General features: G+C 40.4%; 1 protein-coding gene across 3 annotated transcripts in view; it reads right to left on the reverse strand.

Annotated features, from left to right (window-relative positions):
* Window positions 1-1090: 1090 nt before the first annotated feature.
* The window catches only part of C8H3orf70 (chromosome 8 C3orf70 homolog), a 74876-nt gene continuing 63950 nt past the window's right edge, over window positions 1091-12016 (reverse strand). For all 3 annotated transcript variants that reach the window (XM_072121238.1, XM_072121240.1, XM_072121239.1), the window contains exon 3: window positions 1091-8799. In XM_072121238.1, the coding sequence (XP_071977339.1) occupies window positions 8228-8799 (572 nt within the window). In that variant the 3' untranslated portion in view covers window positions 1091-8227. The remainder of the gene's footprint in view (window positions 8800-12016) is intronic.

The following is a 12016-nucleotide window of genomic DNA, read 5'->3' on the forward strand; positions in this document are numbered from 1 at the left end:
GGCTCTAAAACGTTGATCCCCCTCAGAGTTCGTGAAACACGGGCTTGATCGGACATCACATTTGGTTTCGGAAGGTCTTCCTTCTGCACAGACCCTTTTGAATTTGAAGACAGACGGAATAAGTATAAAATTGTGGATCCTTACATCTTTTAATATATGTGGTGTCCAAAAAAGGGGATTGTCAAGTCTGCCGAGCCATGTTTAATTTCCAGCATGTTTGAAAGAATATGTGTTTCCTTTCATTTTTGCTGACATTTTATTTTGTACTTGAAAGTATATCTGGGTCTAGCATGTTCTGTTTTGTGACTTTTTAGGCACAAAAATGGGACAAAGTCTAAAACTCTAACACCTGGAGTATAAAGATACATACAGCACATGACATAAAATCTTTGGACCAGAGATGGACTAGCAAATGTGACTAATTAGTAGCAAGTTTACTGTTTAAAGTCACAGAAAAAGTCACAAATTAAAAAGAAAATCTATGTCACAGGAGTGATACATGCCCCCCATAGTCTATAAGGGTAGTAGCAGCAATGTGCACAGTGCCAGGGTAACAGCAGCAACCGTAATGCGGTTCAGCAGTAAGATGAACAATTTATGTTCTTACAAAGATTAGAAGGCGGCAGCTATGTAGCAAAGACCAATTGTAGCTGGGAAAGTTGTCATGGGGGTCTGGGACATGGGAGGAATAAAAGAAGTAAATTGTAAGACTTTTTTCTACTCAAGACCTAAGTATCTACTTAAACCAGAAAAGTATAATAGCCCGATATAATGTCACAACCTTAAGGAATACTAGAGACAGCACTTTTATATGAAGAAGGTTCAGTATAGTTACTTTAGAGGGAATATTCACAGCAAACCAGTGTGACCTTACAATGCACAAACGAACAATGAAAGACTTTATATTCTCTGTTTATTGTGTTCTTTCTTACTATTGTATCCCTTATGTACAAGCCATTTGTCTCTGATAATAGGAACAACTTAACACAATTACATTGTACACTTGTTCCCATCTAGCTTGGATTATGGTGTAAAGAATGACATTCGCTCACTTTAAATGACGACCACAGCACAAAAAGAGCTTCCAGAGTGAGGAAAAAAAACAGCAAATTTTATTACAGTTGATAAAATTTACATACATTTTCTTGGCTGATTAAATACAGGGCGTGTGTATTAGTATTGTTTACATTGTGCTTCCAACCGATTATTGAGTAAGATAAAAATACTTGATGGCAGAAGTGATGTTAATGGTTTCCAGTACAAGGAAAATTAAAACAGTTTTGGTAAAACGAAGAGTTTTTAGTCTCAATCCGAAATGCATTCCCGTGCTGCAGATACCCACAGCCTGATCTGTTGGTTTATTGGCTCATCAATTTTATTCCAAATTAATAGAAAATGTATTTGTCCGAAATGTATTTCCCAGACATCCCTTTATGAAAAGGTTTTTAAAAGATAGAAGGATATATTGAGATTAGTCAGGCCAGTGACATACACCCTATAAGGAAATTCTTCGAGCGAGATGGGTAGTATCCAGGATCGGCATCTTTTGGTTACATTAGAGTGCAGTTACAAAGCATCTCTCATTCTCGCAGACCTGTCAGGGCTCACACTACAGAGGCAACGGCTTCCTCAAATATGGACTGTGTAATGCAGGAGGACGTTTGGGAAATCTCTAATTGTCCATTAAAAGGAGGTTGACCATAAAAGCAGGAACCCCTTTTGGTGAACCAGCGAAGATTGAAAAAAAAAACAAAGGAAGAAAACTCTTTGCCCATTTACACAGAGGATAATTGTATGTCATGGGAATGTACCAGGAAAGAAGCAGAGCAAGATGAAATACTACAGTACAGGGGAAGGTGCAGGGGCGTAAATACATGGGTAGCAGCTGCTATGGGGCCCATCATCTGACCTGACACAAAAGAATGGAGGATGTGCACTATTATATACATATATTATGCTGCACATTGTACAGAATAATATATATATATATATATATATATATTATATGTGAAGAACTGAATGTTTATGTATACAGAGATATATATAAATAAATGTGTACGTGTATATATGAGTGCGATATCTACTATATATTTTTAAGCGGAAAGGGGTACCCATTTAGAAGTTTGCTATGGGGCCCTGCCTCTCCTAGTTACACCCCTGAGAGGGTGATATCCCCTGATCAAGGATTGAAAACCCCAATTGAAAAAAAAAAACAAAAAACAGAGCAGCACATGAATATGTAACTGGTTTAGTGAAATCCACCCATTACCCAATTCTTAGTACTCTTAACAGGAACATTAAACATTGCCCAAAATACTTTTAAAAAGCTTTGTATTATTCCTCCTTTCTGCTATTTGGCCTCAAATTTCAGACAAAACATACATCTTCTCTTACAGGATCCCCACCATGACCCCATCATCTTCACGGTCTCCACGGGGTGGGAGACAACTGGCTGGAGCAACATCCTTCTAGCATGACCTGTCTGCAGTAGAATAAAAGACAAAGCCATGCCTTTGCCTTCAACTCCTACTGTAGCAGGAGCAGAACAGCCAGAGATTTGCTCCATGTTCTACAAGACTGTTTGGGTCTGGATCATGCAAGTGATGCCGACCGAGCCCTAATGCCCACGAGGGTTGTTTTTGTCTGTGTTCTGTTCATTTAATGGATAACACGTGGGAAAATTCATTTCTATGGGCTCATACATACAGCCACGGTATCCAAGAAAGCCATGGAGCAGAGAAACTTGGAGCACAGGCAGTTTTCATTGTGGTCTGATGGCACTTGGGCCTCAGAAAACAAAACAGATAAGGTTGTTACATTTCTTTTGTAATTATAGGATTCATTTGTATAGCTAGGTTTCCTTATAGATGCATTACTTTATCTCCGAGTCAAATGAGTAACAGACATTGAAAGGAAGATAGAAGTGGCAATTCTAAGATATATTTGACCATACTGTATAATGCCGAGATCTGGTCTTCATGAGTGTCTCTGGCAGCTTCCCGATTCCACACAGAAATGAAGATGATCATCAATGGAATCATCCTCTTGGAATCTGCAACGGCATCCAAATAAAGATCCACATCAAGTATTATATAAAGATTCACTGACTGAATTCTTACCGGGCTTAGAGGTGCATTGGGTGCATCTATCCCAAGAGTCTGCAGTCAGAGCATACTTCTATAGCACCCCCACATTCGAAGTGTTAATACTTCTGTCTATCGGGATCACTGGTAGATACAGGAGATAATCCACTAACAAAATGAAGACTGGACTGAGTGTACAGCCAATGCTTGATATCACCAACAGCCCACAATAACATGATGGTGATTGAGCTCCTTGGCATAAGAGATTAGTGGCCTGCCAATTTCGTGCTTGTCAAAAAAAATGATTATGTTATACTGCTAGGCTCAGAAACAACTAAAAAGTGTGAAAAAATGTAAGGGTGCTTTGCAGTGGCGTCATGATTGGATGGGACTGGGCCGCAGCATACAGGTCCCATCAGAGGTGAAGAGACAAAGATTACAATAGCGGTGAAGGTAGGCAGATGTACCTCTACAAGAGAAGAGGAAGCCGTGGGATCGCTGGGTGAGGTGAGTACGGAGTTTATTGTTTTCGTTTTATTAAAGGGGTATTCCCACGAAGACAAGATTCCTAAATATACTCAGGATAACAAAATAAAACATTCTCTAATTTACTGTTATTAAAAAAAATACAGCATTAAACACATATAATTTCAACCTATCTATTAGCCCCGGTGTACACAATTTTGGTTGCCCCTGGAACTTCTGACTTTAGAGTCGGCAGACATATTGCTTTTGTCTGACAGCTCCTACGTTGCTCCAGTACTGAGCTCCTCTCTGCATTGGCCCGCACCCTTGAAAGCTGCAAACTACAGGCAGATAAGATCTTTATCCAGGACAGAAGGAGGGAGGTATGTAACGGATGTGATAGCAGAGGGGAGAATGTTGTGTGTAATATGCATCTCATGGATCTCATCATCTCTATTTTTATTTTACTTGTACAATGTTTATAAGCTAAATGAAAGTATTTAAACCTGTACCCTGACAATCTAAACACATTGTCAGCACACAGGATCAAATGAATTATGAAGGAATTATGAGTGTCCAAACTGTGAAATAAATAGTTAAAAAACTAATTTTTATTGTGTAAACATCACTAAGGCTAACCCCTTTAAGGAGGCTTCTGTTGACATTTCATTAAAGGGGCTGCTTTGAGTATTTCTTTAATAAGATCTGCTGGGAAGTTTATCAATAAGGGAGGCTGCTCGACACACTACATATAAGGTGTATAAGGAGTATGGTTCTAGAAGTATAATTCTGTGCAGTATGTGTGATGTGCAGAACAGTTGTGGAGAGAGAGTTTAGGTATATGGCGGCACCGATCCAAAGTTTGCACCAGGGTCCAATAGAGTTTATTACGCCATTGGAGTTTGGTATTTCTAGTGGTATGATCAGTCAGTGCTTCTCCTGTATAATAACCTGATGTTACAGGACAGCACAGACCTATAATAAATTCCTTACATGTGTAAATGTGCTGAACATTAGATTACCACCAGCATCTCTAGACAAGTTTACCGGAATGCCAACCCCAGTCATCATGGACAGAAATACATTCCATAATTTCCTCCCTACACCCCGCCATAAATAGCACAGCTCACAGGTTAAAAACAATGGCTTGGGCAAAGTATTCTGCGTGCAGGAATCATTCCTCACATCTGCCGCTCTCATACGGAGCTTTTCAGAGGCGGAAAACACAGCACGGTTTAACCTTCAGTCGGTAAAAGGAGACGCTATGAAAAATAAGTCCACGCTGGCATAATTATTTCTAGCAGCCCGCTGAGATAAACCTGCTGCACTGACTTTCAAAGTCTACAGGAAAGTATTTCTCTAACCGGCTTAAGAGCGTCCACAGGGAAAACTTGTTGCAGAAAGTGCTACCAGCTGCAACCAGCGATTAGAGGAGACACAAAGGCAAGAAAGGCGACTATTCTGTAACAGAACAACGTGCCTGCATTTACATTTACCAGCAGTTTCACCCAGATACTGCATTAAGACGATGGATAGTCTTCTTGGAGAGAATAGGATTCTAAATATATATAACTAATTGGAATGAAATACAATGTATCTGGATTTTTATACTTGCTAATTAAAACCAGGGAGTAATTTTTTCCCTAATCTGTCATTTCTTGCTTTAGTGTAGGTGCCTTTACATTTATTTTTTTTGGCGTGATTATACAAGTGTCCAGGATCGTTGCTCTTTTTTATGGCATCAGGGAAAGCGATGATTTTTGGAAAAATGGAAGCTTGTATGTCAACGCCGGCCATTTAATGAGTTTGATACTAATATCTGAGCAGAATTTTGAGGTTTGGGTTCAGCTGAACCCAAACTTCAACAAGTCTGTTTATCCCTTGACTAAACTGTGAACAGCACAGAGAGCTTTGCATTATAATATTTACATGGACCAGTTTGACTTCATTTAGTGTCTATTACTTTATAGCCAAAAGAAAATCTGGTAGACAATTTGTAGGAGCTTGGTTTTACCTTGCTCATATGCCGTCATGTCTAGTTAAGGTTGTCAGAAGAATCAGGATTAATAATAAATCTTAATTACAGACACCTTTGATAATTGTTATAGCTGTTTATTTTATCCTGGGACTAAAGTACAGTAAATTACCAAAATCCAGCTCCGTTTGTAACTATGTAAGTCGGGTGTTCTGAAGTAGGGGACCGTCTGTATACAATTTTGCGTATTGCAGTAACAATCTAGTAGATCCGATCCTATAGACGGTTTTGGGACCAATCATTTAGTACCACTATTATAGATACAAAAAAAATGTGCTGCATCTTATAACATTTCTCCTAAGATGCTTTGCTATAGTGAGAAGTACAAGAAGTAACCTAGAACATGAACTCTAGCACTTGGGGTGCCCCCATATTATAAGGAAAGGCTTCCAAAAATCGAATCCTTTGCTGTGGCACCACGGTCCTCCAGTGAAGAACCTCTAAAGCCCGGAAAACAGGGTACTAACCATAGAAACATGTGCCAGATCCGTGCACAAAACCCCTTCTAACACTACGCACACAATAAATCCACAATCACTACAAGCAATTCCTTTCATCCTGGAGAATATCCACATTAGTGATGGACAATGGCGCCCAGAGCGTTTCTACCTACACTCCAAAACAAACTTGTTTTCTAAGCCTACTAATACGGTTAAATATTAATACTTGCACTGCGGGAATCCTGCACTATAATTTGCAATAAATGAAGGAGGCATGAAGCCAGCCAGAGTGCCTGTCCGCTCCTGACTCAATTACAATTTGGCCACCTATGGTTTGCTATTTCCCTTTGAAGATGTGCTGCTCTTAAAAGGTCACTATAACCTAATTGCATCATAATTGACTCTGGTTGCTCTCACCCATTGAGTAATTGCAGAGCGATGGAGACAGAAGCGAGCACTGCCTTCTGCGTACTGAGCAGGTGTCACGTCTATTTATCTGGACAGGATGGAGAGGTCAAACAATTCAGCTTCAAGTGGGTTATAGCAAGTGGTGAAACCAGGATAAACAGAGACAGTTACATCCCTTTAAATCAGCTTTTATCCTTTGATAAAACTGACAGTATATTGATTTAAAGGCTTAAAAGTCCAATAACATATCAGAAAAGAAGCACTTTGGTGTAACACAAGATCAACAACGAAGCTTCGACGTCAATGTTATTCTGACAATGTCATAATATAACATTGAGTCTCATCTTATGGGTCATTTATGGTTGAAAACTTATGAAGCATTGGCTCAGGCTTTCAGATATCTTAAATTAGTAGGCTAAAACTGATGGGCTAGCATATCTCAGACTATGGATACACATATAATTGCCGAAAAAAAATAAAGTGAGGTCTCATGTTTCCACTGGGCAATTCCAAACCTCACATTTGACATTGACATCTCAAGGTTGAAATTTGAAGATCGAATTGTCGAAACGGAGAGCTCAGTATCACCCAATGTCTTAACCTTCTGTACCATTGCCTACAGCAGTGACAATTGTGTTCATGTACCACCTGGGCAATGCATGGCACATGCGCAAGGTATACACGTAGGGAATTGGGGCTTCAAACTGTGGTGGGGCTGTCAAACAGCATCAGTGGGGTAAAGGAATATGGACAGGGTTTACTTAAGACTGCTCACTGGGTACATGTGCTCCCATTTGCTAAAATTTTTTTTCATATATATTTCAGTAAACTACCCAGCAATGCCCATTAATTAGTTTGGACCAAACTCTTCATACATCAATTGATTTATAATTTCAAGAACTAGGTAGCTGCCCCCAGCGTTCTTAAGATTTGTCATTGTAATGTTACTTTACTGCCTTTTTTTTGATCAGCTAATGCTTTCACCCAGTTTAGGGTCATGTATATTTTTTGACTAAAGAAAAACTATGCTCAGAATACTGGATAGGAGTGGGTTAGCTATATGTGTACACAGGACATGACAGGGACATCATGAAAGCACAGGGTCCTTACCCGCTACACAGGGAAAGCACTAGGTCATCGGTCCTCTTACTCAACACTTGTGAATTAACCATAGTCATGGTGAACAGCTAATGTATGTACAAGGCAGCTCCTTCTTAGCCTCTAAATAAGAATAGAATATACTTATTCCATCCAATTAATACGTGAGGAATGCGAGACATCATCTACCGACATCGGAATAAGATAACACTGGTATACAGAAATGTTTTATATTCATTGCAGCATACCCAAGATAAAGGCCCCATGTTGTGACCGGCACGTATATATATGATGGATCTGCAGGCTACATGCTGTGACTATTTCTTTAATCTGTTAAGAGAAATAAATCACAACCAACCATTGTCATGAAGGCTATTACAGACAGACAGTCTCATGATAAAAAAAAATCTGTCAAAATTGTGCAAATACATCTGTCGATTCATCCATAAGTCACCTATACTACGAATGAATATGCCTTAATGAATATAAAACGCGTTCTTTTGCGTGGATGTTGACCTTGAAGGCCTATCAAAGCCTCAATCCATGTGCAAGTCATTCGGGTTTGACCCAAAAACTGAAACCCATTCTTGGTGACTTCTTGATATTTGTAGGTCTGATTGTATTGCTCAGTCTCTTGGCAGCTGGCTGCTGCCGGCATGTGCTTAATACACTAGTTGGATTATCCCCTAGTGTACAACTCAGACAGTGGTCTCTATAGTTTCTATGATCTCGAGATCAGTCTTGGAAGGTGATACTAAGGGAGAAGGCTCCTGTTCCCAGCAACCGTCTGGATTGCAATCTTCTTCTGAACTAAGTTCTGCTCCTTCCTCGGTGTCTTCATCGCATGATTCCAAGTATGGAGCTCCCACTGCATTGATTCCAGAGTCCTCAGAGTTGGAAGGTGAAGAGCAGTGATCTATTTTTGGTCCCTCTGTGTCTTTGGGTGCATACACTTCCTGAAGGAACTCTCTTTCAGGCCGTGACCTTGTACAGGGTGGTGCAGGAGGTGGTGGTGGCTGTTGACGCTGGACATAGCACATCTTCCCATTGATACATTTGACCTGATAGTTATCGAGGAAGAGGTCTGAGATGGTACAGTATTGTGGCGATTCTGGTATAAATGGAGGCTGGAAGGATGAAGCTACTTTAAGAAACTGCTCGGCCAGCGAGACAGAAATCTGGATTGTGTTGGTCTGTTGTTGTGGCTCCACTGGGATTTCTGTGCTTGGAAGCTGTTCCACAGGAGTCATTGGTTGGTATACGTATTTGCCTGAAATAGAAAAACACAAAAAAAGTCTCAGGTTGGTCATGCTAGAAAAAAAAAAAAAACCTGTCCCCGCTCCAGACATGCCCATTTTCATGAATACTATACAGGCGGTCCCCTACTTAAGAACACTCGACTTACATACGACCCCTAGTTACAAACGGACATCTGGATATTGGTAATTTATTGTAATGATCAGCTGTAACAGTTTTCAAATGTCTCTGTAATGAAGCTTTAGTATTAATCCTGATTCTTATGACAACCCAACACTTTTAAAATCCAATTGTCACAGAGACCAAAAAAGTTCTGGCTGGGATTACAATGATAAAATATACAGTTCCGACTTACATACAAATTCAACTTAAGGACAAACCTACAGACCCTATCTTGTATGTAACCCAGGGACTGCCTGTACTTGTATTCTCCAAGAAATGATGATTCTGTGGCATTTCCTCTTAGAACATGCATTGTGGCCGCCCCTTTGTTATCTTTCCCGGAAATGTATAAATTTTAAAAAGGCCATTTCATTCACCTTGTCAAAGAGATGTTAACTGAGAATACAAGCATCTAGTAAAACAAACATATCATGAGAGGTGACAGGTCCTGTCTAATGCATAATAAAAATTGTTATTTTTTATTAAGTTTAATTAAAGTTAGTTTTTCCTATAATGAGGCATAGAAACTTCCCAAATACTGTCACTTTAAAGTGTTTTTCCTAAGTACTGTATCCACAGAATAAAAGCTAGCAATCCCCACCTGTCATGGGTGTTCTTACTGAATGAATGAAGTGTCAGGTTGAGCATTTGTCCTAATGCTTCATTCGATAGTTTTTGAGTTTTGGAAACTGCCAAGCACAGCGCTCTGGCATCTCTGGCACTCTCAAAAACAGTCAGTGAGAGCTAAAAGATAGATACCTGAGCGCTGTGCTCAGTAAATTACAATGCTCCATTTGTATTGTATGGAGTGGCCCGGACACATGCTCAACCTGCCACTTCATTCAATTATTGAGAATGGGACTCCCTTTCTTGTGATCTTTGGGGATCTGTTTTCATGATCCCAGAAGTCAGACCCCCACCAATACAACCGTTATCAACTTGGGATAACCCTTCCAAAACAGAAACTATAAAAGGGTATGTCCACATGGCTTGTATATTTGAGAAGACATTGGGGTTCATTTACTAAGGGTCCAAATCGGGCATTTTCCCCGGGTTTCCCCGAATATTTCCGATTTGCGCCGAATTCCGCCAGGATTTTGGCGCACGCAATTGGATTGTGGAACATCAGTGCCGGCGTTCACACGACAGAAATCGGGGGCGTGGGCGTCGGGAAAACCTGACACATTCAGAAAAGACGCGGAATTAAAAAAAAAAAAAATTGTGTTGCAAGAATAGCACCGGGACGAAGAAGGTGAACTCCGGCGGACTTCAGCGCAGCAGCGACACCTAGTGGATATCGGGCACACAACCTTATTGAATCCCGGCAAGCTCCGAATCAATGTCGGACAACGCGCCGCGGGATCGCGAATGGACCAGGTAAGTAAATGTGCCCCATTGTGTCAGACAAGTCGGTGACAAATTCTGCAAGAATAACATATTTTATTTCCTCTGCAGTATGTAAATTTGATTCAACAAAAAATGTTATTCAATTTGCTTAGAGACACCCATTTGTTAGCACCATTGTGTAAAACATTTCAAAAAATTATAGCTACCTACTTGGTGAGCATAACAGAAGTTAGACTCCTATCAAGAGGATTGAGGAGACTACTACCAGGGGTGTACCTAGCTTCTCTGCTGTCTGAGGCGAAATACAAAGACGCCCCCCCCCCCTCCCACGGACAAAGAGTTATATATAATGCTTAGTGTAAATAATCAATTGGGGAACCCACGGATCATATAATTGTAAAATTGATAAAGAAGCCAGTCACACGTGCTCCCTGCCATATAATGTGCCATTTCCATCAGCCCTCGGTCTAAATTGCCCCCTTTCCTGCAGTTGCCCCCTTTTCTGTAACCCCTCCGGATACTATACAAGAAGGGGACTACAGAAAAGAAGACACTATAACACCACTTTTCACTATGAGGAAAAAAAGAAATATTATACACACACAGTACATTGCAGAGAATAAAAGTATAAGCAAAGGCACAAAATTTTAATTACAATAAATAAATAAGTGGGAAAAGTTTTTGACTCGAGTACAAGTCCTAGGGTAGGAAATGCAACTGCTACTTCTCAATAAAATGTCCAGCAGGCGCACCTCATTAATGAAATGGCCACAGCAGAGCCCCCCTTTAATAAAATGTCCAGTGCAGTGCACAGCTTAAACGAACACACCACCACGTTATACTCACCTCCGGCTTCTTCTCCCCGTGCACAAACACCATAATGTCACACGGCTGTGACACCACATGGCGTCATTATGTGTGTGTGTGGCGGAGAGGGAAGAAGAAGCTAGAGGGGAGTATAGAGTTTTGGGTTTTTTTAACATTTGAGTTCTTTGGTCATGGCCAGCAATGTTTTACCGACGAGGAGGGGGTTGGGGGGAAGCAAACGGTGTAAAAAATCCCAAAAAAGAATGTAAATATTACGAATACAAAGGATGGCTGTAGGCATAATCTCCTAATATCAGAGTCCTAATATCATAATGACCACTAAGGCCTCATGCACACAACCATCTGGGGGACGAATGTATGGCCACAAGCTGTGCACACATGTTCCCCAAAGACGGCTATGGCGTCCGGACTCTGTACAGTAAGCACAACATGTGAAAGAGCTTGCTCTATGTTCGGCCGCATCGACAGCCCTGCGGCTACTATTTACTATGGAGAGGGGCAGGGGGTGAGCAGCTATCACCTGGCCAGGCATAACTCTGGGATCTCATATACTTCAGCTGGACCCTTCTGTACCTCTGTATAACAATTATTTCGGCATCTTCTCTTAGAACTCTACATTGTGCAGTTCTCCACTGTTACTCCTTCAACAATAACAAGATTGCACAGTCCCCACATCAATATATCTCATTATACTCCTGACTTTATGTGCTCCCAGATCCATAAGAGTAAGATTTGCCATAAATCAATGCCTAATAGAATGATTTATAAAGGCAATATATAGTGGCATGCAGAGTGCCTATAGTTCATATACAAAGAAGCCGAACTTAATCATTTCTACACATTGAAATCTTGGTACAAAAATAAATGTACTTGTTATATGAAAATTAATTTTC

Source organism: Engystomops pustulosus, chromosome 8 (genome assembly GCF_040894005.1).
Source record: "Engystomops pustulosus chromosome 8, aEngPut4.maternal, whole genome shotgun sequence".
Lineage (NCBI taxonomy): Eukaryota > Metazoa > Chordata > Amphibia > Anura > Leptodactylidae > Engystomops > Engystomops pustulosus.